General features: G+C 59.0%; 1 protein-coding gene across 8 annotated transcripts in view; it reads right to left on the reverse strand.

Annotated features, from left to right (window-relative positions):
- The window catches only part of ANK1 (ankyrin 1), a 184,864-nt gene that overhangs the window by 88,509 nt on the left and 69,922 nt on the right, over positions 1–26,433 (reverse strand). Inside the window, exon 1 of one of the 8 annotated variants that reach the window (XM_070068604.2) lies at positions 23,203–23,573. The exons of 6 other annotated variants lie outside the window; for them this stretch is intronic. In XM_070068604.2, coding sequence (XP_069924705.1) covers positions 23,203–23,229 — 27 coding nt within the window. In that variant the 5' untranslated portion in view covers positions 23,230–23,573. Of the gene's footprint in view, positions 1–23,202; positions 23,574–26,433 lie in introns of those variants that run through there. One more of the 8 variants, XM_070068603.2, reaches the window with a different exon arrangement.

Raw genomic sequence — 26,433 nt, forward strand, 5'->3', positions numbered from 1 at the left:
GCAACAGGAAGTTCCAAGTCTAGCCTGAGCTCCCAGATGGTCACTGTGGCCAGCAGGCTGGAAACCCAGGCCCTGAGCTGGACAGCAGGGTGTGGCCTGGCCTGGCACGAAGTCTGCAGGGACAGGATTCTTTTCCCAATAGTGAGAAGCACACAGGCATCAGAGTCACTCCTCATCAGACAGAGAGCAGAATGTCAGATGCGCCACAGCAGGCTTCAGGTCTAACACCGCTTGGTGGCTGGGAAACAGAACTGGAATTCCAGCCTCGGGAACAAGCAAACGCTTCCGTGGGGCGGCTCTGGGGTCACCCAGGACACCTTGGGCAGAGCGGTGAGGATGAGACGGGGTGTCCTCTGGTGCCCATGCATGGGAGTCCGCACGCCAGCGGCTTCAGGATACCTGTTGGCTAAATTGGAATCCAAGCGAACGCAGCAACTAAGGCAGGTTTTTCAATGAGCCACATCAAGTTGGGGGAGGGGAGAAATCAAATGTTTGGGGCTGGTTCACTCAGTTGTTCACCTTCCCAGGAGCTGCTACGGCCCCAGTGGAAGCATCCCTTCCTGGGGAGGGGAGTGGTGGTTGCAGGCACTTCCCATTCATCCCGGGGCCACACTACACCTAGATGGAGGCCCCAGCACCCCGCCTGCACCCCACAGCCTTCCCTCGGGCCCATCAGAGCGACTCCCAGTGCTACAGAGCAGACAGATGCCGCCTGCAGGCTGGGGGCGAGATGAGGTGGGGGTGGCAGGCGGCGCACACGCCCAGCTCCACACACGTCCGTCCGCAGCAGCCAGGCCCCCGTGCCTCGCCCCCGCCGAGCCTCCTTCTCCCCACCGGCCACATTTAGCACTGCCGCTTGACGACGTACTGCTGACTGGAGCGGAAACTGCACGCGTCTTGGAAAGCAGAGCGGCCCCCGTCTCAGGGAGCGGCCTCCAGTGTTTCCAAACATTATGGAGCGCTCCCTCGGCAGCCTGCTGCTATGGGAAGAGCAGCGGCTGGCGCAGGCGAAGCTGCGAGATCAACCCACTTGGACGCGGCCAACGTGCCAACGTGGGGCTTCCCCCCCCGCCCCCCAAATTGCTAAGCAGGCTTGAGTGTCCCGGCTGCCAGCTGCGGCACCCAGCGTCCTGCTGTCGCTGACACACGCAGTCTTGCCTCTAGGCGCGGCTGACCAGTGGGTCCTGTATGTGAACACTTTATGTGAACTGCTGGAGGGACACAGCCAGGATGGGCGGCCCCTTTGCCAGGCACTGGGAGACCTGCCTGAGGGTCCCGGGGGGGCTGTGTCCAGTCTCTATACAGAAGGAATTGGGGCCGGCACCGCAGGCGCAGGATTAGCCTATTGAGCTGCGGCGCCGGCACCCCAGGTTCTAGTCCTGGTTGGGGTGCTGGATTCTGTCCCGGTTGCCCCTCTTCCAGGCCAGCTCTCTGCTGTGGCCCGGGAATGCAGTGGAGGATGGCCCAAGTGCTTGGGCCCTGCACCCCATGGGAGACCAGGAGAAGCACCTGGCTCCTGCCTTCGGATCAGCGCGGTGCGCCAGCTGTGGCAGCCATTGGAAGGTGAACCAACGGCCAAGGAAGACCTTCTCTCTGTCTCTCTCTCTCACTGTCCACTCTGCCTGTCAAAAAAAAAAAAAAAAAGAAGGGATTTGGCCTGGGAGGGCCGCACTGGTCATGCCCAGCAGGCCGGTGGGACCCCTGTGGGACCCCTGCCACGGCTTCTGGCCTGTGACAGTTCACCATGGGGATGCTGTGCAGGAAGGGAAAAAGGGTTTGAAAACAACAGCAGCAAGGGGTCGCTGCTGGGCAAGCAGGTTAAGCCGCAGTCTGTGGCCAGCATTCTGTAGCCAGCATTCCACACAGGCGCCTGTTTGAGCCCTGGCTGCCCCACTTCCAACCCAGCTCCCTGCTAAAGGCCAGGGAAGGCATCAGGAAGTGGCCCAAGTATTGAGGCTCCTGCACCCACGTGGGAAGCCTCTGGCTCCCGGCTTAGGCCTGACCCAGCCCTGCCCGCTGCGGCCATCTGGGGAATGAACCAACATCTCTCTCTGTCTCTCCTTCTCTCTATAAGACAGCCTTTCAAATAAATAAATAAATCTTAAAAAAAGAAAAGAGCAGCAGTTCAGATGTGTGAGCCGAGCATTGTTCTAAGCAGCTGAGACGTCTGAACGCGTCTGCTCCTCCCAGCCACCCTGGGAGACAGCTCCTGTCCTTAGTCTCACTGTACAGAGCAGTGAGCTGAGGCACCAGCACATGACGTCACCTGCCCAAAGCCCCTCGGCAGCGGCTCTGTATCCGAGCCGGAGCCGATGAGCCCGAGGAGCTGCAACGTGGGAGAGTCAGACAGGGCCACCAGGGCCTCCTCATTAACGTGGTCATTCTCTCTAATCAGATAAGGCCCAGCCACAGAGCCGAGGCACCTTCAAAGCAGAAATATTTTTGCGATGGGGCTGGCATTGGGGCATTGCGGGTAAAGCCACCACCTGTGACGCCTGCATCCCGTATGGGTGCTGGTTTGTGTCCTGGCTGCTCCACTTGCGATCCAGCTCCCTGGGATGTGCCTGAGAAAGCAGCTAGAAGATGACCCAGGTGTTTGGACCCCGCTGCCACCCAGGTGGGAGACCCGGATAAAGCTCCTGGCTCCTGGCTTTGGCCTGGGCCAGCTCCAGCCATTGTGGCCATTTGGGGAGTGAACCAGCGGGATGGCAGATTGTGTGTGTGTGTGTGTACCTGTGCCTTTCAAATAAATAAATAAACAAATCTTTAACAACAACAGCAAAAAGAAATATTTCTGCGAACCTCATGGGTTTGAGGAGAGGTGACTGACCCAAGTCTATCCTTGCCGATAGCAATGGGGACAGGAAGTCTCGGGACAAGAAGGCCGGGTTTGATCCCAGACCTGGTCCAGGCCGGTTCTCTGGAATAGGACAAGCGCGTCCACCCCGGCACGGCAGCCACCCAGCCTGCTCGGAAGACACTGCAGGAAGCAGGTGCTGGACTTTCCCGCAGCCCGGGGGAGGGGTACGGAGGCCGCGGGCCCGCGGGCCTGAGCTGTGCAGCCCTCTCCCTCCCTTCCCGCGGGCAGGCAGGCACGCCAGCCCCACGCCATCCTCTGCCCTCCCAAAGCCGACGCACCGTGAAGCAACTGAGCCAAATCAAACTGTTCGGCGGCCTCTCTCTCTCTGCTCTTGAACACTGCCATTTTCTCGACTTCCCGGGAAGAAGGCTCCGCCCTCCCACGTCCTCTTAAGCCCCCTCTCCACGGCTCTCAGCAGCTGCCACAGACAAACACCTTGGCTCGCCTGCCTTCGCCGTCCTCGACGGGCGTCCCGGCAGCCGAGGCTAGCTCCCACCGGGCTCGTGTCATTCTTCTTAATAACGGCACTCAGACCATTAGCGCTCTCTCTAATGCTCCTGTGAACTCCAGCTGGCTTCTCGGTCAGCATCTTTTTTTTTTTTTTATAGAGAGAGTATTTCCAGCATGCGTTTAATAACTGTTTACATTAAATGGTGGGGAAATCGGCTATGAATCAGCAGCCACATCTACATTTCGCTCCAAGCTGCTCTCCTGCAGGAAACCCCAGACGTACCAGGTGACCCCAAGGGGCGTTACCAATCTGGACATCTCTGGCCCGCACCACGATGAGGTCTGGATGGTCCCTTTAGGAAACCCTGGCTCCATGTCTCTCGAGAGGTCTGAGATGTTACAGCTGTCCTGAGGTTTCTCCCATCTCCAAAGGCCTACGCCTATCTCTACTCTAAAGTCAATCTCTTGTTTACGTCTCATCTAGTCGAGAGGCAGAGACACAGACAGACTGACAGACACGCAGAGAACTCCCATTCACCAGCCCTTGCCCGGAGTGCCCTCAAGGGCTGTGACTGGGCCAGGTGGGAGCCAGCAGCCAGGAATCCAACCATCGAGCCATCACCGCTGCCTCCCAGGGCCTGGGAGAGAAGCTGGGTCAGGGGCTGAGCATCAAACCCAGGCCCTGCACTGCGGGACGCACGCACCCCACCCGGTGTCAACCTGCTTGTCAAACAGCGCCCTCAGTTTCCATCCTGAAGTCCACTTCCACCACCTGCTTTTCAAAATGACCTTCCCAAGGCTGGCACTGTGGTGCAGCAGGCCAAACTGTCGCCTGCAACGCCAGCATCCCCTAGGGGCGCTGGTTCAAATCCCAGCTGATCCACTTCTGATCCAGCTCCCTGCTGGGGCTCCCGGGAAAGCGGCGGAAGATGGCTCAAGTGACTGGGGCCCTGCACCCGCATGGGAGACTTGGAGGAAGCTCCTGGCTCCTCTAGCAGTCATTTGGGGAGTGAGCCAGCAGATGGAAGACCTCTCTCTCTCTTTTTCTTCTGTGTCTCCCATTCTCTCTGTCACTCTGCCCTTCAAATAAACAATTTTTTTTAAAAAAATGACCTTTCCTAGCATCTGTGACCTCGAGCGCCTAAACAAAGGGCTGTCACATACAGGATCGACAGCACCAAGCAACGGTTGTTGCTTCTGGAATGACTGAGCTGGGCTTCGGTCACTGGGACACTTCCGGGACTTCTGAAACAAGACACTTGGATGCCAGCCCACATTTCCAAAGGAAACCAGTACCCACGCCCGACGCTTCCACGTGGGAGAAACCGCGACATTATCGATGTCAGAGTTGGTGGCAGTGAGAGCTGTGCTCCTCCTCACTCATCCGCTGTGCGCGGCTGAGGACCCAGAGAAGGAAGAAGGAATGTGTTCTGTGACCTCCCCTCCCTGGGCAGACAGGCGACGTGGAGAAGCGAGACGTGCAGGCACCCGGGTTTTCCAAAGATGTATGCAAAGTGCGGATTGTGAACAAAACTAGGCTCGGGTTTTCTTTTCTGTATCAAATAAACTCATCTTAATTCCACTTTTCCATGAGGTTTAAAAAAATTTTTTTGGTTTATTTAAAAGGCAGAGTGATAAAGACAGAGGCAGAGGGAAGAGAGAGATCTTTCAGCTGCTGGTTCACTCCCCCAAACGCTTGCAAAAGGCCAGGGCAGGGCCAGGGCAAGGCCAGGAGCCCTGGAACTCAGTGCAGGCCTCCCACGTGGAGCTAAAGTCTTGAGCCATCCCCTGCTGCCTCCCGCTTGCACCTTAGCAGGAAGCTGGATCGGAAGCAGAAGTGAGACTTGAACCCCAGCATTCTGACATGGGATGTGGCATGGTCCCAGGCAGCGTCTTAACCCCTGCACCAAGTGCCCGTTCCTCCATGAGCTTTTTGAACTATGCCCCGCCCCTGAGACACACATGGAAAAGCAGAACCGTAAACAGCTAGGCACTCAGTGAGCCAACAGTTCAAGAGCGGCCCCGTGATGGTGTGCAAACAGGTTCTGAAGGAGAGGCCCCGGCGGGAGGCACCAGGGGCTCAAAGTGGGGCTGGCACTAGGGAGGCCACAGCACTCACTGGTTGGGTAGCGGGGGAGTATGAGTGACGTGACCAGAACCCTCGAGGACTACTGGTTTTAGGAAGTTGTGGGATCCATGTCAGCACCACGGCCCTCCCAGTGTTTAGTTCTAGAAGAAAACCAAGGGGCATGCCTGCTTCCTGACCTCCTGGACGGAGCACACGGATGCAGAAACACCTGCACCCAGGCAGGGATGAAATACCTGCTCTAGGGACACGTGTGGCCCTTCCGCAAAAAGACATTGCATCCCTAAGGACAGCGCAGCTGTTGAAGCTTCAAGCGCCTCCCATCCTGAGGCTGAAGGGACATTCCACGTGTCACACAGAGATGCCACACAAGGAGGAAAATGACACGAGGAGTGGCAGATTCATGCACTCATTTAAAACCTAAAAACCGGGGATGGAGGGGGAATTTGGCTCAGCGATTTAAAAGCCCACCTCCCACACTGGAGCGCCTGGGTTCAGGAACCTGGCTCTGCTTCCCATTCCAGCTGCCTGCCAGTGCAGGCCCTGGGAGACCACGGTGCCGGCTCCAATGCCTGGGTCCCTGCCACCACCCCCCAGGGACACCACACGGATTGAGTTACCAGCTCCTGCTGCAGCCCCACCCAATCTCGCCATTATAGGCCTTTGAGGGGTAAGCCAGCAGCTGGAAGCACTCTCACTTTCTGTTGGTCTCTTTCTGCCTCTCAATTAACAAAAAAGATTCAAAAACCAAAAAACAAAGATGGGGCAGTCATTGTGGCACAGTGGGGTTAAGTCAACTGCCTGTGTGCTGGCATCCCATGTGAGTGCCAGTTCAAGTCCTGGCTGCTCCACTTCTGATTCAGCTCCCTGCTAATGCACCTGGGAAATCAATGGACGATGTCCCAAGTCCTAGGGCCGCTGCACCCACGTGGGAGACTTGGATGGAGTTTCAGGCTCCTGGCTTCTGCCTGGACCAGGCCCAGTGGTTGTGGCCTTTTGGAGACTGAACTAGCAGAAGATCTCACTTTCTGTGTCCTCTCTCTGTAACTCTGCCTTTCAAATACATAAAATAAATCTTTTGAAAAACTATTAAAGAAAATTTTTTTCAAGAAAAGGAAAGAAATGCATGCGTGCCTAACAGGTGCCAGGCACAGTTTAGAATCCAACACTGGTGGACACACAGAGTCCTGATCCCTAGAGGCGTCCACACTCATCAGGGAGGGGGTAGCAGGCACAAAAGACTGCCCAGGTCCTGAGAAAAGTGGCAAGGGCTGAAATGGGAAGATCAAACAGAGGCAGGAGCACAGAGTGACATGGGATAGGGACAGAGTGACATGGGACAGGACAGGGTGACATGGGGCAGGGACAGAGTGGCATGGGACAGGACAGGGTGACATGGGACAGGGACAGAGTGACATGGGACAGGGACAGGATGCAGAATGACACAGGACAGGGACAGGGTGACATGGGACAGGGACAGGGTGACATGGGACAGGGACAGAGTGACACAGGACAGGGACAGAGTGACATGGGACAGGGACACAGTGACATGGGACAGGACAGGGACAGAGTGACATGGGACAGGACAGGGTGACATGGGGCAGGGACAGAGTGACATGGGACAGGGTCAGGGACAGAGTGACATGGGACAGGGACAGGGTGACATGGGACAGGGTCAGGGACAGAGTGACATGGGACAGGACAGGGTACAGGGTGACATGGGACAGGACAGGGTGACATGGGACAGGACAGGGACAGAGTGACATGGGACAGGGACAGAGTGATGTGGGACAGGACAGGGTACAGGGTGACATGGGACAGAGTTACATGGGACAGGACAGGGTGACATGGGACAGGACAGGATGCAGAATGACACAGGACAGGGACAGAGTGACATGGGACAGGGACACAGTGACATGGGACAGGACAGGGACAGAGTGACATGGGACAGGACAGGGTGACATGGGGCAGGGACAGAGTGACATGGGTCAGGACAGGGTGACATGGGACAGGACAGGGACAGGGTGACATGGAACAGGGACAGGATGCAGAATGACACAGGACAGGGACAGAGTGACATGGGACAGGGACAGGGTGACATGGGACAGGACAGGGTGACATGGGACAGGGACAGAGTGACATGGGACAGGGACACAGTGACATGGGACAGGACAGGGAGAGGGTGACATGGGACAGAGTGACATGGGACAGGACAGGGAGAGGGTGACATGGGACAGAGTGACATGGGACAGGACAGGGTGACATGGGACAGGGACAGAGTGACATGGGACAGGGACACAGTGACATGGGACAGGGACAGGGACAGAGTGACAGGGACAGGGACAGGGTGACATGGGACAGGGACACAGTGACATGGGACAGGACAGGGTGACATGGGACAGGGACAGAGTGACATGGGACAGGACAGGGTGACATGGGACAGGGACAGAGTGACATGGGACAGGGACAGGGTGACATGGGACAGGGACAGAGTGACATGGGACAGGACAGGGACAGAGTGACATGGGACAGGGACAGGGACAGAGTGACAGGGACAGGGTGACATGGGACAGGGTGCAGAGTGACACAGGACAGAGCCCAGGGGACAAATCAACAGCGTGTGGTTATGCCAGGTAATGGCGGTATCTGGTCCCCTCCGCGCATCGCCAAGACACGCCCCTTTTGGTCTGGAACGCCCTCCTGGGACCTGCAGAGTCCACACCGCTTTGCAGGCCCAGGGGAGGAGAGGTCAGACGCACAGGGTGGAGGGAAGCAGGGTGGAGCCAGGCTAGCCGCAGGTAACATTCTGGGGGTGCTAGGCCTGTTCCCAGTGCTCTTCCAGTGCGAGCTCGTCTGCCCCCACAGTGACTTTAGAAAGTTCACTCCTGTTTTACAGAAGCAAAACAGGCTCCGAGAGGTTCCAAGTTTGGTGCAAGGTCACACAGCAGCCCGCAGTGGTGATCAAGGGGCCTGCACAGCGGTGGGCAGGTGAGGCTAAGGCAGCAGTGAGCGAGAGCGCGGAGGGAGGCGAGGGAAGCCCTCTGCTGCCTGCCCGCAGCCCAGGGCACCGTCCAGGCCACTCGCTCTAATGATGAGGCAGTGTTTGCCAAGTGCGTATCTGGCCTGAGGCCAGCCGGGGACGCCCAGGTCGGAGGCAGCTGCAGGCGTGCGTGCTCCTGGGCCTGCCTCCCCCCCGGCCACTCGCCTAACACGGCTGGATGATCAGTCCACCCCTCTCGATTTTTAGCTGAGAACATTCTCCGTGACTTGCTCTTGGCCTGGGCCCGAATTCATAAGGAGCGTTCTCATTTCCCACATGCCCGTGGGAGTTTGTTGAGGGAACCTGAGTGACTCACCGTTATTATAGCTCCCGCTTCCCCCCGCCGGGATGAGACGGTCCTCCCACGGTCACCGGGAGAGGAGGAGGGGGCAGATGCTTTCCTTTGCCACTGCGCTCCTTCCCGGACCCCCAGGGTGGCCCCAAACCTCCCAGCCCCCGCCCCCGACTCAGAGGGAGTGCGTGAGCTCGCTACGCATGTGTGTACATGTGTGTGCATGCCTCTGGCCTGGGAAGCGCCAGACAACCCTAGCAAGACCGTGCTGCAGGGGGTCAGGCCCCCCTCTGGGGGCAGGGGCTGCCGCGGCCGCTGTGCGGTCTGCAGGTGGATGCGTTTGTGGTTTGGCAATCGTGCACTTAGGGGCGGGGAGAGAATGCACACAAGAGTCCCCACACAGAGTGGCTTTGGCCTTCCACTTCTCCTCTCCCTAGAAAGCGAGGGGAATCCCTGCCGGAGCGCGGAGCGGCAACGCCTCTGCCTGCTCGCCCACGCTCCTGGCAAGTCTCCCTCTGCAAACAAAACGGGACCCTGGGGCTCCGCTTGGGAGCACAGAGCCAGGAGAGGACAAGCCTGCGGGCGGGTTTCCAGGAAGGCCGCTCAGGGCTCGGCCTCCCCGGACCCTCCGCCTTCATGGCCCCTGTAGATATTCTGGACCTTGGGCAAGTTCACAGGCCTGCACCCCCTGCCCGGCAGCCTTGCCTCAGCTGGAGGGCCCCCATGGTCTGTAATTCCAAGAGACAGCGTAAATGCTGCCTGCAGACAGAATGCACCCTCAATTCAGCCTGCCCCCGCCCTGACCAGAGCTGGACAAGGAGCCCCGCTCCTGGGAGCCACAGCCTGGGCCGGGCGTGCGGGGACGCAGGGGTCGTCCTCTCGGGCTCTCCGCCCAAGCCTGAGCCCAGCCTGTCAGTGCACATCTCACCACGTCCGCTCCCTCGCCTGCCCTCCTCGTTGCCGCCCACACAGCCTCCGGGGCCGCCTGCGGAGGACAAGCCTGCGGTCATTGCCAACCCCAACACCGTGGCGGAAGTCACGGCACAGGGAGATGGAGTCTGCTGCCTTCGAGCCCAGCACCTTCCACGCCCCCACCCCTGCAGTCTGTATGCCCACCGCTCCTCCTGCCTCCGAGGGGAGGGGACAGAGCTGAGGAGGGCTCCTTCTCCTGCCTCCGAGGGGAGGGGACAGAGCTGAGGGCGCAGGGACAGGGGCAAAGAAGTGGGGGAAGTGGGGGGGGGGGCACAGGCTCCGCCCCCAGCGCCGAGACTCAGGGTCCTGGAGGGAGTAGGGGGCCAGCAGGGCTCCAAGGCCAAGAGCCTGGCGGGGGGCCTGGGTCCCCTACACGATGCCCTTCCTGCCCCCCGGAGAACAGAGGCCGCCTCCAACTCTGAGCATTCTGGTGGCATCGACATCCGTGACCCAGCACGTGGGACGGCGCCATCGACTTTCATAGATTTGCCAGCAAATCTGGGTCCCAAACACGGTGGCAGAGCCCCCTCCTACACAGCCGATGACATCTCAAGCCCATCACCGATCGGGTCACTGGGCGCCCGCTGACGGCAAAGTTCTGAGACTTCTCACTTCATCCAAATGGCACAGGCGCCTCTAAAACACCCACTCAGAACGAGCTCCAGGGCCCATCTAAGTCCATTTTCGCTGATTGAATGGTTTTCTCATTTCCGCAGAGAGCTCTTAACCCCAGCATGCGGACCATCTCCGGGGAGGAGAAAGAAAGCAGCCGATGCGCGGAGCGGTGCGGTCAGTCCTCAGCGGAGCGACCATGGAGCGACTTCCTCCCCGAGCTGTCTACCTGGTAACCAGGACACTTAACGTCACCCAAGTCCTACTCCTGGCCCACACAACCGTCCTTGGTTCAAAACTCCTGGTGTTAAGCTGCCGGCTGGTTAGGTCGCCCACATCCTCTATCAGAGTGCCTGGGTTCAAGTTCTGGTGTTAGCTCCCGATTCCAGTTTCCTGATACTGCACACCCTGGGAGGAGGCTGGTCCCTGCCATTCATGTAAAAAGACCTGGATGGAGCTCCTGGCTCTTGGCTTAAGCCTGGCCCAGCCCTGGCTGCTGCAGGCTTTTGGGGAGTGAAACAGCACAGGGGAGCTTTCTCTGTCTGGTCTGTCTGCCTCTACCTCTCACAAACAAAACCCTCTGACAGGGCTCTGAGGATCAAATGCTTAGAAAATTCGTTCTCATCTAAAGTGGGCTGGAATCTGCTCTCCTGGGACCCAGGCCTGCAGTGAAGTCTCGGCCCCTGGCAACTCGGTCAGCTGGGGACGGTTCTTCTGCCTCTTTCCCTCTGTGCCTTGCAGGTTCCTCCAAGCCACGGTCCCAGAGCCCTCCCTGGCTCACACACATGCCTCAGTGATGAACAGCCCTTCTAAGATGGAAGTCCCAACGTGCCCTCCTCGTGGAGCCTGCCACGTTTCCCAAAGTGCGTCCCCAGGAACAGCGCCTCTGTGCAGTGTCCCTCGCTCTAACCTGAAGAGCATGCTGGGTAAATCAATGTGCAGAGGGGCGGGCGCTGTGGTGTAGCAGGTTAAGCCACCATTGGCGATGCCAGCATCCCATACTGGAGCGCCGGTTCTGCTTCTGATCCAGCTCCCTGCTAATGCACCTGGGAAAGCAGCGGAAAGTGACTCAGGTGCTTGGACCCCTGCACACATGTAGGAGACCCACAAGGAGCTCCTTGCTTCCGACTTCAGCCTGGCCCGGCCCTAGCTTTTGCAGCCATTTGGGGAGCGAACCAGGACCAGAGATGGAAGAGGTCTCTCTTACAAATGAATATGTAAGTCTTAAGAAACAGAGATGTAGAAACTGCAAGTCTTGTCCTTAGAGAGTCGCAAAACCAGGAAACGTATTACAGCTCTGAGCAAATCTGGAGTATTTAACTCACACTCCTCTGCTTCCCCACATCACCCACACGGGAAAGGCTGGTCACCCTCACCTGTGACAGTTCTCCAGCTGCTCAACTGTGTAACACTGGGGCCCCACCCCCACCGAGCCTCTGGCCTGCAGGATGAATGACAAGAAAACCAGGAACTTCAATGCAGTAGCTAACTGCAGTTAGTTGGTTCCTTCCTTTGTAAACAACAAAGGGATCTGTTTCATTCATTTGAAAGGCAGAGTGAGAGAGAGAGAGGCAAGACGGGGGAGATCTCCCCACCAGCCTCTCAGCCCCAGGCTCCCCGCCCGTGAACCTGGGACAAGGGCCAGCTCTGACCACAGCCAGGCTCCTGCTGCCGCCCTGCTCCGAGCCCCACAGTGCTGCTCCCTGCTTTCCAGACCCCACGCGCCCTGGCCAGCTCCCTCCAGTGCACTTACAGCCATGGCTCCCAGCCTGTCTGTATCCTCCTGGTCCCGTGCCTGGAGCTGGTCTGCGTGTGTGCCTGGCCTGGTCCTCTCCCCACGGGGAATCTCGCCCTCTCCCTTCCCTCTGTCTCCACAGCCTGTTCCCCTGGGGTCACCCCAGCCCACCTGGAGCTGCTGTCTCCCTGGGTTTGTCTCCTGAGGTCACACAGCCTGCACCCCCAGGGGTCCCTCCCTCACTGGACCAGCCTGGCGTGGGTGCCGCCTCCCTCCCCTCCCCTCCCCTCCCCTCCCCCTCCCCTTCCCCTCCTCCCCCACCTCTGAGTGCTGTTTGCTGGCTGCGTCCTTGGAGCCTCAGCAGACTAGCTCAGCGCCGCTCCTGGGCAGGGAGCAGGCCTCTGCGGGGATGGGCGTGAGCACGAGTCCCCGTGGGGATCAGACTCCAGAGGGCGAGGCCAGGGACCACCCTGCACCACCCTGAGAAACGGCCCTGGGAGGAGACTCAGGCACCAAGTTCACGGGAATGGTGGGTGCGGAGTTAGATGCAAACAAGCAGAGGCTCTGCACCGGCCACCAGGGGCTGCCCCGTGCGCTCCTGGCTCTGAACACAGCAGCCTTATCCAACGGTGGGAGGCAGAAGCTCCTAACACGCCCACCGGAACAGAGAGAAAGTGCCGGGACCACGTCCCCAGCCCTGGGCTGTCTACCCGCACAACCCTTTGTGCCGGAGACCTTCCGAACAATGTGCTAGCGGAGCGCTGGACGCCTGGCCCCTGCGTGGCAGCCAGTGCCACCGGGGGACCAGGATCTGCGTTTTTCAGAAGCAGAACCAAGGACGTTGAAAAGTAATCTGTCAGAATGTCACAGGAAGACAAGCTTGACGGAGAGGGAGAGAGCCAGACCTCCTCCCTCCTCCCTCGCCACTCGTCACTCCCTCTGCAGATGTTGCTGAGTTCAGTCTGAGAATGGCTGCGGTCGGTCCTTCCTTCCTTCCTTCCTTCCTTCCTTCCTTTGCCAGGCAGAGTTAGACAGTGAGAGAGAGACAGAGAGAAAGGTCTTCCTTCTGTTGGTTCATCCCCCAAATGGCCGCTACGGCTGGCGTGCTGCGCCGATCCAAAGCCAGGAGCCAGGTGCTTCTCCTGGTCTCCCATGGGGTGCAGGGACCCAAGCACTTGGGCCATCCTCCACTGCCCTCCTGGGCCACAGCAGAGAGCTGGCCTGGAAGAGGAGCAACCAGGACTAGAACCCGGAGCCCCAACCGGGACTAGAACCCGGTGTGCCGGCGCCGCAGGCAGAGGATTAGCCTAGTGAGCCACGGCGCCAGCCCTGGCTGTGGTTCTAAAAATGGGCTCTTTTTTCCCCCGGGGGGATTCCACAAAGACAGGAGGAAAGGTGACGACGCAGCACGTTCCACCGAACAGTGAGGCATTTGGGGCAACCACCTGACGCAGCTTCACCTGCGCACACCCACAGCAGGAAGTCAGAGTCGGGGCTTGGCGGTCATCCCCTTTAGAACCCCACGAGTACATGCTGAGTGCCAGACTCAGCCCAAGGCAGGGGCAGATGAACCGCTGGCTGAGGACCGTGGCCATCTGGGGGCCAGAGAATGGGGAAAGCGAGAGCTGGAGAGGAGGGCGGGCCCGCTCGGCCAGAGGGGGATGGGCAAGCATTGCACAGAGTCACGGCCTGCCCTGCTGGTGGTCACACCCAAAGCCTGGGCAAGCAGGGCCGGAAATCTCCACACTGGCTGATGGACGACACCCGGTGGCCGTTCACACGCACTTGGCCTTGGTCTGGCGTGGCACAGGCCGAGGTGGGACCAGAGACCCTGCCAAGTAAGTCCTGGCTGTCTGACCTGCACCCAACCCCCTAGAACCTCACGGCGGGAGCTGGGATGGACAAGGAACGGGACAACATGTGACCTTTAGAGAAGTGAGCCAGCGAAACCAAGGGTGCAGCCCACGGGTTAGCTTGGGACACTCTTGAAAGATGGATGTCTGTCAAATAAACAGTCAGGACACGGCCCCGCTGAGTCAGGCCACCCTGAAAAGCAGAAGACAGGGCTGGGGCTGTGGCATAGCAGGTTAAGAGCTGTCCGCAGCACCAGCATTACCTATGGGCGCCGGTTCCAGTCCCAGCTGCTCCACTTCCCATCCAGCTCTCTGCTAAAGCGCCTGGGAAAGCAGTAGAAGATGGTCCAAGCGCTTGGACCCCTGCACCCACGTGGGAGACCCAAAAGAAGCCCCTGGCTCTCGGCTTTGATCTGGTCCAACCCCAGCCATTACGGACCTTTGGGGAATGAAGCAACGGATGAAAGACTCCACCCTCTGTCTCTCCCTCTCTCCCTCTGAAACTCCATCTTCCAAGTAAATAAAGTGAATTTTAAAAAGACAGGGAGACAGAAAGGAGCAGGACAGAGAAACAGCGACGGCTGCTCTAACCTCCCAATGATGCGCCCGCCCCGCCCCCCGTGCACCTGCTCCACCTGGCTCCCCGGCCAGGTTGCTAAGTTATTGTAGCACTTTTACATGTGGCTCGGGGTCTCCCTCAACACAGCACCCCCGGGAAGCTGGCACTGACCTCGGGTGAGGAGACTGGTTTTCTATTACAGTGTTGTTTAATCAGTGATTTCTAAGACGCGCAATGCCATCGGCTGCGGGAATAAATGGTGCATCAGCCGTGATCTCCGCGCCTCTGATTGTCTGCTTGCACGCTCATAAGTCCAAAGTCTTATGCTAGAGTCAAAAATGTTTACAATCTAGCACATCCCCCACCATTTATTTATTTGAGAAGCAGAGTTAGAGAGAGAGAGAGAGAGAGAGAGAGAGATCTTCCACCCTCAAATGGCTGTGATGGTCAGGACTGGGCCAGGCTGAACTCAGGAGTCAGAGCTCCATCTGGGTCTCCCATATGGGTGGCAGGGGTCCAAGGCACATTAGCAGGGAGCTGGCTCGGAAGTGGAGCAGCCAGGGCTCAAACTAGTGCTCCAGTGTGGGATGCCTGTGTCACAGGGGCTGCTTAATCCACTGTGCCACAACACCACCACCTGCCTGTCACTTCATCCTCGTGCCCTGTCACCACACACCATTGACCATCCCCAAACCCTGGATTGTGCGCCCCCACACCTTCTGCACTGCCCATCCCTTTCGCATGCTTTCTCTGCCGTGAAATTCCATGAGGCTCCCTGAGACCCCCTCATCCTCCCGACAGCAGCCTCAATGGCTCCCCAGCTCAGCTTCAGCCCGCTCATGGAGATTCGCCGCCCTGTGAGGTTTACCGTCACTCCCTACTGCACTAGCACTGATGACCTGAATCGAAGGCACCTTAGACGTGGGAAGAACTTTTCTAAATTTCCAAAGTTCCCGGTTGGCGTCAGGTGCGACTCTAAGCCGTCCCTCGAGATGCCTGCATCCCATAATGAAGCACCTGAGCTCAAGTTCAGCTCCACTCCTGATTCCAGCTTCCAGCAAATGTGCACCGAGGGAGGTCGCAAGTGCTTGGATCCCTGCCCCCTACTTGGGAGACCTGTATTGATTGAGTGCCTGGCTCCTGGCTTCAGTCTGACCCAACTTTGGCTATTGTGGGCATCTGGGGAGTGAATCAGCAGACAGGAGATCTCTGTCTCTCTCTCTCTCTCTGCCTTTTTTTTTTCTTTTTGACAGGCAGAGTGGACAGTGAGAGAGAGAGACAGAGAGAAAGGTCTTCCTTTTGCCGTTGGTTCACCCTCCAATGGCTGCCACGGCCAGCGCACCGCGCTGATCCGAAGCCAGGAGCCAGGTGCTTCTCCTGGTCTCCCATGGGGTGCAGGGCCCAAGCACTTAGGCCATCCTCCACTGCACTCCCTGGCCACAGCAGAGAGCTGGCCTGGAAGAGGGGCAACCGGGACAGAATCCGGCGCCCCGACCGGGACTAGAACCTGGTGTGCCGGCGCCGCAAGGCGGAGGATTAGCCTAGTGAGCCGCGGCGCCAGCCCCTCTTTGCCTTTCAAATAAATAAAATCAATTAAAGTTTTTTCTCAATGTTAAATTTCCAAAGTTCTTAAAATGTGGAAAGCTATTGATTCAGAGGCAAACTTGTGATTTCCCAGCCCCCCACACAAAGACCCCACTAATTATGCCAACGAGCGTCTCCTGAAATGCCAGGCGTCCGCCTCAGACGCCAAAGCAAGTCTCCACCACCTTCAGCTGACAGGCAGGGAGTGAAGACAGGTGTGGAGAGGCTGTATTCAGACAAATTCATGAAAATGCAATTAAAGATCAGTCTGTTTTGGTGCAAAAAATGCTGACATCCACGCATAATCTTTTCATAACATGCATTTTCCATGAACCATGTAAAGACCCTGCATATGCATGGATGGGCACATTTTTGGGGGCACCCAAGTACACGTGTCTTTTTAATTCCATTTTCCAGGAACTTGTTTTTGAAGTCCCCTTGTCTGTTGGGCTCAAGGACAAACCAGAAAGTGGCAGAGCCAGGATTCAAACCCAGGCGCTCTGGTCGTGGTGGAGCCCCCAGGCTGCTCCCCTCTGTCCTGCCCGGGCAAGGCCACCCACACTGCCCACTTCAGGAACCAGGCACGACCAGAATGCGTGCTGTGGAGGAGACGGACAGCAGGCAGGGGAGCGGCTGGGGGCCTGGGCAGTTCCACTGACAGCTCAGGCTGTGTGTGCTGATGTGGAAAGCGAGGACGCCCCCGCCAGGCTCACGGTTCCAGCGTCACATCCGAACAAAGCGGTAAAGAAGCACCGTGCCCGCTCTCATGCAAAGTGAGAGGCTAGCACAGGGGCAGGGAGAATCCCCAGGGGCACAGGCCCAGAGGAGCTGCCCGTTCTCAGCCTCAACCCTAGGCAATTCACACCAGAGAGCACCAGTTCAGCACTGGCCCCTTCTAAGTTCAACCACTCCACCTTCAGTTCCACACAACCATCCGGGCGACAACCAGGCAGCCTGGAACCCAGTCCCTCGGAGGTATAAACGTCCAGGGAGGATGCACATGCAGGAGCAGGCTGTGTGTGTGTGCAGGAGCTGTGTGTGTGTGCAGGAGCTGGGTGTGTGTGTGTGTGTGTGTGTACAGGAGCTGGGTGTGTGTGTGTGCAGGAGCTGGGTGTGTATGTGTGTGCAAGAGCTGGGTGTGTGTGTGCAGGAGCTGGGTGTGTGTGTGTGTGCAAGAGCTGGGTGTGTGTGTGTGTACAGGAGCTGGGTGTGTATGTGTGTGCAGGAGCTGGGTGTGTGTGTGTGTACAGGAGCTGGGTGTGTATGTGTGTGCAGGAGCTGGGTGTGTGTATGTGTGTGTGTACAGGAGCTGGGTGTGTGTGTGTGTGTGTACAGGAGCTGGGTGTGTGTGTGTGTGTGTGTGTGTGCAGGAGCTGGGTGTGTGTGTGTGCAGGAGCTGGGTGTGTGTGTGTGTGCGCAGGAGCTGGGTGTATGTATGTGTGTGTGCAGGAGCTGGGTGTGTGTGTGTGCAGGAGCTGGGTGTGTGTGTATGTGTGTGTGTGTATAGGAGCTGGGTGTGTATGTGTGTGTGTGTGTACATGCAGAAGCTGGGTGTGTGTGTGTGCATGCAGGAGCTGGGTGTGTGTGTGCAGGAGCTGGGTGTGTGTGTATGTGTGTGTGTGTGCAAGAGCTGGTTGTGTGTGTGTGTGTGTACAGGAGCTGGGTGTGTGTGTGTGTGTGTGTGTGTGTGTGTGCAGGAGCTGGGTGTGTGTGTGTGCAGGAGCTGGGTGTGTGTGTGTGTGCGCAGGAGCTGGGTGTATGTATGTGTGTGTGCAGGAGCTGGGTGTGTGTGTGTGCAGGAGCTGGGTGTGTGTGTATGTGTGTGTGTGTATAGGAGCTGGGTGTGTATGTGTGTGTGTGTGTACATGCAGAAGCTGGGTGTGTGTGTGTGCATGCAGGAGCTGGGTGTGTGTGTGCAGGAGCTGGGTGTGTGTGTATGTGTGTGTGTGTGCAAGAGCTGGTTGTGTGTGTGTGCAGGAGCTGGGTGTATGAGTATGTGTGTGCAGGAACTGGGGGTGTGTGTGTGCAGGAGCTGGGTGTGTGTGTACATGCAGGAGCTGGGTGTGTGTGTATGTGTGTGTGCGTACAGGAGCTGGGTGTGTGTGTGTGTGAGATCTGAGCCCGGATGTCCCAAGCAGGGGAAGATTTCCTCTCCCTCCCCGTGCCCCCACACCACCTCATTCCCCACTCACAGCCCTGAATCCCACGCCTCGCTTTGTCCCAGTCTCAGCTGAGCCCACTGAGCACCAGTCCTGTGCATCGGGACCACTCTGGATCCTGTGGTGAAGACTAAAACGGATGCGACAGACAGAAGATACTTTGCGCCAACCCCCTCAGAGCCCCTGCAGTGGGGCCTGAGGCTTCCCGGCAGAGGGAAAACGAAGCTGTCCAAGGACCAGGGGGTTGTGCTGCCCTGTAGGTCACACCACGGGGACTGAGCATGAGCCAGCCTTGGGAGTGACTCGGAGGGTGCAGGGAAATCCCTCCTCCCCCAGGAAACCACGAGCACACAGGAGACCACCCCAGCTCATCCCCACCAGGGGAGAGAATGCCGGAGTGAGCCCCAGGAAGGCAGTGGGTCATCTGCGTGGCCGTGGGTCAGCCCCTGGTGCTGATGCCCAAAGCCAGCATCTTTTCAGCATTTCTGATAGAAACTGGAGCCAGGTACTCTCTTCCCAAAGCCCACAGAACACAGAATGAACATTTTCCGGGCACCGCAACCATGTGAGCCCATTTGCCAGGAACTTTCTGAGGTCCCCGGGCGCTGTATCACTTCCGGCTTCTGGAGAAAGCTGAACGGCCTTCCGCCCGCACCTCCTCCCGCTGGGCAGGGCCAGCCTGGCCTCACATGGCCCGGTACAGGCCGGGGACCCGGGCTTTCTCAGGAACGGAAGCCTCTGCTTGTTGGGTTTGAGTAATCTGCCATCGACAGGCAACACCGCCTGGCCGCGCTCCCCGCCACCTCCCTGCCGTAATGGACCCTGAAGCGACAAGCCGCCTCCCACCCTGACTGCACTTCTTTCACTTCTTTCTTGCAGACATCAATCAGCCTAGCCCATGGGGATGACAAGGAAACACAGAGGGAGGGCGCGGGGGACGACTGGAGGCGGGCGAGGGGCAAGGCTCCACCGCTTCTCCCCAGATCCCTCACCGGCTGTCACGCCCCCTGGAGAAGCATGACAAACCCAGAGCAGGCTGCAGGCTGCAGGCTGCAGCCAAGATAGCAGCCGCGGGGAGGAGCTCAGCCGCCCGTGACCTTCCAAGTCCACTCCTGCCCAGGGCCCGCGTGCCCCCTTCCTGCCGGTCACTGCTCAGGATCTGGGCATGCGGGGCCGGAGCAGGTTTACACTGACTCCTGGTTTGAAGTTCATCCGTCTTACACATAGAAGCAGGCCTCACATCCACTGCTGGGTTTCAAGTTCATTCATTTCACACTCGTTTTTTTCCAGCCCCAAGTTCAAGACATTCCCACGTTAGCGGCGGGAGGCAGGGAGGGAAGGAGAGGAGGAAGTGACTCAACGCTGAGTCACTATGCTGGGGGCGGGATTTATGTCAAAAAGCCCAAAAGTGTGGGAAACGGGCCGGGCGGAATGGAGCGCGGGCAAAGGCAGTGAGAGACGGGAGGAAGGGAAACTGTCTCGGGAACTTCAACCGTCCTAACGGCAGCGCATCTGCAGAGCCGACACAGACACCCTGAGCAGGCTTCAACTGCAGGTCTGCAGCCGAACGAGGGAGCAGCCATCACTCTGTGGGTGCTGTGCAAACCACTCCCTGCCCATCTGAGAAAGCGCCTACTGTGCGCCAGGCAGGAGGCACATGCCAAGGATACCACGGGGAACACAACCCAGCCCAACCCCCACCCACACGCGGCTTCGGGCGCTCCTGCACGGCAGCTGAGCCCTCAGCCCTGCCCGCTGTCTCGATGCTGGGGTTCCGGGAGCAGGCGCTGCGGGAGGATCAGCAGGGGCTGTGTGGACCGCCCCCGGCACGGGACCCTGACCTTCACAGTGCTCTGTCTCCTTTTCAGTTTGACCAACGTAGTTTTTCTTTAAAAACTCATTTACGTATTTGACAGAGAGCTCCTCCCTTCTCCAGTTCATTCTCCCAGCACCCACAGTGGCCGGGGGCCCTGGGCCAGAGCCAGGAATTGGGAACTTCATCCGGGTCTCCCACTCACACACATGGCAGGGAGCCGACTTGAGCTGATTGGCTGCTGCCTCCCCGGCTCTGCGCTGGCAGGAAGCTGGGTTCAGGAGTGAGGCTCGGCATTGAGTCCAGGTCCTGTGGGATGTGGGCGTGAACAGGTGCCCGAACTGCTACGGCAAACCTCCCCACCGATAGCTTTCTCAGTGAGGCTTCCCCCATATGGACCGTTTGTCTTTAGAGTGTAAGACACAGGGGGATTTCAGGTCCCGGGTCTGACCACGAAATAGAAGCATGCGCGACCGTGCCAACCCCCAGCCCTGTGCATCCCAGAGGGATGAGGCTGAGTGAGCACTGTGACCCAGGGAGAACACCACCTGCCGCACCGTGTCACCTGCTCCTGTTCCTAGGAGTTTGGTGTCAAAGGCTATGGTAGAGGCCAAATCGCACCAATTGTCTCTCTGCCACCCAAACCAGCCACTGCTTCTAGCCTCACTCAAGGTAAAAGCAAACTCCTCACCACGAAGCACAAAGGCCCCGTGCTTCCTGCACCTGTGCCCTACCCTGCCCCCACCCCCACCCCCAGACCTCAGCTCCTCCTGCTCGCCCCCCTCCTCTGCCCCAGCCACTCTGGCCTCCTGATGGTCTCACACACCTGCCTCAGGACCTCTGCACGAGCCAGGCTCCTCCCCTGAGCCCTCCTGAGGCTCCCCTTTGCAGAGCCCCACACCCCCTCCTGACTCCCCTCGCTTGCTCCTCTCCTCCCAGGAGTCCTTTCCCCTCCTCCTGGACGTGATTCACTGCCTTACGCTTGCATCTGCCTCCTGCCCGTGCTCTGGACCCTGGGTTCTCCTCCGTTGGGCTCCCTGCTCTGTTCCCAGGACTGGAACCCAGCAGGTGCTTGGGGGTGCCTGTCAAAGGCTGTCGCGTGGCCAGGGCGCAGGGCTTCAGTCAGCACCCTGTTCTCTCTCCGTTCCCTTATGCTCGTCAGCAGCAACAACAAGCCCCGTCTTTCTAGGTACATTTCCTTAGAGTGACCTCAAAATAAGTCAGCTGCATTCCGCAGGGATGAGGGGCAGAAACTGGGGTTTAAAGAGTCATTATCCAGACCGGCGCTGTGGCGTAGTGGTAAAGCCGCTGCCTGCAGTGCCGGCATCCCATATGGGCACCAGTTCAAGGCCCAGCTGCTCCACTCCTGATCCAGCTCCCTGCTGTGGCCTGGGAAGGCAGAAGAAGATGGCCCAAGTCCTTGGGCCCCTGCACCCACATGGGAGACCCAGAAGAAGCTCCTGGCTCCTGGCTTCGGATCAGCCCAGCTCCAGCCGTTGTCACCATTTGGGGAGTGAACCAGCAGATTTAACATTTCTCTCTGCCTCTGCCTCTCTGTAACTCTGCCTTTCAAATAAGTAAATGAATCTTTAATAAATAAATAAACAGCCATTATCAGGGCTGGCATCCCACATGAGTGCCTGTTTGAGTCCCGGCTGCTCCACTTCTGCTCCAGCTCCCTGCTAATGGCCTGGGAAGGCAGCAGAAGACGGCCAAGTGCTTGGGCCCCCACCTACGTGGGAGACCTGGCCTAGCCCAGTCCAGACGGTCGTGACCAAAATTTGGGGACTGAACCAGCAAATGGAAGATCTTTCTGTCTCTCCTACTCTGTGTAACTCTGCCTTTCAAATAAATTAATTAAACAAATGTCATTTCCGTTTACCCATAAGGTCAGGGGTCAGCTGAGTGTATCAGCCTTCGTGACCATAATTCTAAACCACTCTAAGCTTCTTGCTCGCTTTCCGGACGTTTGCAGAGCCCAGTGTCTCACTGCAGCCCCCCAGCAGGCCCACTCCCCAGATGAGTAAACCGAGGCTCACTGGCTGGTGGGAGTACCATGCCAGCTTTAAGCCCGCTGTCCATCAGCTGTCCCTAATTCCCGCAGAGCACGGGGCTCGCGGTTGGTATCGGGGTCTGAGACAGTTCACTGAGACAGCCTCTTCCCCTGTTTCCTGAGGCCTGTCAAGAGCAGGCAGCCAAGCCTGACTACAAGTCCACGGCCCCCAGCAGCTGGGCCAAGAGAAAAGACTGGGCTCAACCGGACGGTGCGTGCCGCTGGCCAGCGTCCTCCTCCGCGCTCTGCGGGAGCGACAACAATCGACCAGGAGAGGCAAACGGCCAGGATGCCAGGAAGGGAAACCCCGCCTCGCCCGGCTTGCCCGCGTCCTCCGGGACTCAGCCAGGAGGCCCCTGAGCGCGGCCAGCCTGGCGCTATGAATCCACCCCCAAAGCCAGCACCTTCCCGGGCACAGGGCGCTGCGCACTGCCGATAGCTCTATCTGAGCGGGAAGCACGGGGTCCCGGGGGCGGGCAGGTGGCCTCGGTCACACCCACCTTCCCTTCTGTGCTGCGCCCCAGACCCTATCTCCCGGGGCCACTCGGCGCGCGCTCTCCCCTTCATTCCGCGCGTCCCCGTAGCTGTCGGCACAGCATTAGAGAAGGGACCAGGAGGCAACTGGCCCTGGTGGTCTCCGACGAAACACACGCAAGTCCCCTTCCAAATGAGGATGCCCCCGCCCCTAACACACACACACACACACACACACAGACTCTCACATACACACACACACACACACACTCTCACACACCCGTCAGAGCGGCCCACCTGCACAGGTGCCTGTCTTATTTCATGGCCATTTGAACAGGTACCTGTGTGACCCTGTGGCCACTTGCACAGCCGCTTGTGTTAACCCATGAGGGTCAGCAGGGGGCTCACCCTCTTTGGTTTAGAACCCAGGATCACCTTTCCCAGTACCAAGTGTGGACAGAGCGTCATCAGAGATCCAAGCAGGCAGAACTCCGGGGGACCACACGGCCCCGGCTGCACTTGCAGGAACTGCATGAGAGACCACCTGCTCCGTTCAGCGAGACTGCGGGAGGGGCTGCCCGGGTGGCCACAGCCGCGACACGGGGCAGGTGGGCGTCTGGCCGGGTGGCGCCTCCCTCCCCCCCCCACCCCGGTACTCACTCTGCCGAAGCCCAAGGGGCAGGGCATGCTTCTGTCCTTAGCCAGGGTCCCGCCGGGGGTCGGCCGGGCTCTGCCGGAGAAGCGGCCAAGGCTGCTGCACGTACCGCAGCCTGGGCCTGGCCCAGCGCATCTGCCCGGGCCTGGCCCAGCGCATCAGCGGCCCCTGCCTTATCTGCCAAGGCCGCCCTATCTCTCCAGCTCCCGAGGGCGTTGCCCACCTGGGGCTGGCAGATTACCCGAGAGCCTGGGCCCCTCGGGAGCGGGAAGCTTAAGGGCACATCTTGAGCACAGGAGCCCTGCAGAGCTGACTGGCGACACAGGCCAGGGCCCTCCACGCCACAGGGCTGTGGCCTTCGTGTCTTCCTGGGGGCGGGGGGAAGGGGCTCCCATGAGGCTTAAGCGTCCCACTTTGCAGGGATCTGGGCACAATCTGAAAAACAGCAGGGCCAAAAATAACAAGGTTCCCGGGAACCAGAGGTGAGTCACCAGCACACAGCGGCCGGCGGGAAGGGGATCCCGCCAGCAGCTCCCGAAGCCGCCCGGGCTGCCCAGGCTGGGTCCGCCCTAGGCCAAGCTCCTCCTGCAGGCCTGGCCTGGGCAGGGCTCTTTGGCAAGCTCCGTGCACGTGACCATGGGACGAGGTGGCACCTGCCCAGAGTGGCCTCATCCCCGGGAAGAACAGCTGAGGGTTGGCAGGGGGACAGATGACCCAAAGGAACTAGACTGGGAGGCCTGGAGCCCGGGGCGGGGTGGCCTCACACAGATGGGGCTGCTGCCTGGGGGTGATGGCGCCACTGTTTCCCTTCCCGGAGGCCAAGGGCAGCCGCGCGGTCCAGGCCTTCCCCAGAAGGGTCTCGGCGGCCCCCCTCCCGCCAGGCCGAGCCGCTCCAGGGCCCCCTGACGGGGCAGCCATCTGCTCTGTGGTTTTCTCGCAGAACCCAAACAGGCCCTGCCTTGAAGGCACAGCGGCTGTGCGGAGATGCCCCGGAGGGCGGCACTGTGACCCCGCTGTCCCACCACGGGGCTGGGCGGCTCAGGGCAGACAAGCACTTGAGGGGACTGATGGGGGAGGGCAGAGTCTGGGCCCGATCAAGACTAACAATAACCACACAGCACTTTTTTTTTTTTGGAAGCACTGGACCCAAAACAGTAGCACTTTTTTTTTTTTTTTTTGAGGGGGCAGAAAGCTAAAAACGTAAAAGCAGTAGGCTGTGGTAGACGCGAGTCCCAACAGCTCCAGCACCAGGCAGATGGTCTGATTTGGCAACGACTGAAAGGCTCGCCGTGGGCCGTGGGAAGCTGCCGGCCTGGGCTCCTCTCAGGCAGGGGATGAGAGTGAGTAGCAGAGGCCTGGGTCCCTAGCAGGTGCACAGCAGGGATTTCTGGGTTTAACTCATGGTTGCCCCCAGGAGGGGGTGGAGAGCAGGAAGCCGGAAAGAGGGAGAGGATCACTTGCCCTGCAGTCCCACACTCTGAGAAGAAAACACTAGCAAAGACCCCGAAGCGGGCTGGGAGCTGTGTCACCAACAAGGAACGGAACTCAAGGACTAAGCCCCCTAAGGCTACACAGGGCTGCACCCCTGCGGGCACATCCCGAGGGGGAAGAAGGGCCAGGCACACAGATGGCCGACAGGTGCACGGAAAATGCCGGGGGTGGGGGGAGGCAGGGAATGCAAGTCAAACCTAGAGGAGATCCCTATGGCCTCACTCCACTGCCAAGCACTATGATCAACGAGACAGAAGGCAGCCCGCGCTGGCCAGGGTGTGCCCCATGGGTTGATGGGGGCACAGATGATTTTTTGCTATTGCAGAAAAACAGTGTGGAGGGGCTCCCCCAAAAGATAAAAAATAAAATGACCACGTGACCCAGCAATCCCACTCCGGGGTGCATGTCCAAGGACAATGAAATCCACCCGAGAGGGACCTGCACGGCCGTGTCTCTGGCAGGACTGTTCGCAGGAGCCAAGAAATGGAAACCACCTCAGAGCCCACCCACCAATGACTGCATAAAGAGAACGCGGGGGGCCGGCGCCATGGCGTAGCGGGTAAAGCCGCCGCCTGCAGTGCCAGCATCCCATATGGGCGCCAGTTCGAGTCCTGGCTGCTTCAAAGGGGCCCCGACACCGTTCTGAGCACTGGGCGATCGGGATCTTAACTCGGCATCCTCACCAGCACGTGGACTCAGTGTACCACGAGGAAAACGGACGCACGCGGAAATAAAGAAATCCACTCAGAAGACTGGTGTCCCGCCCTAGCGGGGAAAGCCACTGGCTGCGGTGTGGACATCCCACATGAGCGCTGGTTCGAGTCCCCACTGCTCCACTTCCGATCCAGCTCTCTGCTGCGGCCTGGGAAAGCAGTAGAGGATGGCCCAAGCGCTTGGGCCCCTGTACCCACATGGGAGACGTGGAAGAAGCTCCTGGCTCCTGGCTTCGGATCGGCCCAACTCTGGTTGTGACCATTGAGAGTGAACCAGCGGATGGAAGACCTCTCTCTGCCTGGAACTCTACCTCTCAGATAAATAAAAATTTTAAAAAAGTTCATCTATTTTAAAAAAGAGAGAGAGAAAGGAAATCCACCCAAGAACAGAGCCGGGATTCCAACCCAGGCAGCCAGGACAGAGCCCCCCACCCCCGCCCCGGGGGCCACGCCCACCATCTTGGCTTCTGGAGCTCAGCTGCCTGCACACTCCCCTTACTAAGCGCTGGAACTAGACTCTCTGAGGCACCTGTGCGTTCTTGTCTCAGCGCGCCCTCCGTGACAAGCCAAGCCGGCAGGGGGGGATGGGCGGACCCACAGGAGGACGACCCCCTCATGATGGGGGGGATGGGCGCACTGACAGGAGGACGACCCCCTCATGATGGGGGGGATGGGCACACTGACAGGAGGACGACACCCTCAGGACGGGGGGGGATGGGCGCACTGACAGGAGGACGACCCCCTCAGGACAGGGGGGGATGGGCAGACTGACAGGGATCTCCTGCAAGGGCAGAGGGCGCTGCGCGCGCCTCCGTACCCCTCAGCGCCCCCGTGTGGCCAGAGCGGCTACGGCTCCCTGCGGCCTCTCTGTCACACCTTCTTTTTCTTTGAATATTTTCTTTTTTTTTTTTTTTGACAGGCAGAGTGAACAGTGAGAGAGAGAGACAGAGAGAAAGGTCTTCCTTTTGCCTTTGGTTCACCCTCCAATGGCCACCATGGCCGGCGTGCTGCGGCCCGCGCACCGCGCTGATC

The sequence above is a fragment of the Oryctolagus cuniculus genome, chromosome 2, assembly GCF_051225735.1.
Source record: "Oryctolagus cuniculus isolate XC-2025 breed Fujian yellow rabbit chromosome 2, ASM5122573v1, whole genome shotgun sequence".
Lineage (NCBI taxonomy): Eukaryota > Metazoa > Chordata > Mammalia > Lagomorpha > Leporidae > Oryctolagus > Oryctolagus cuniculus.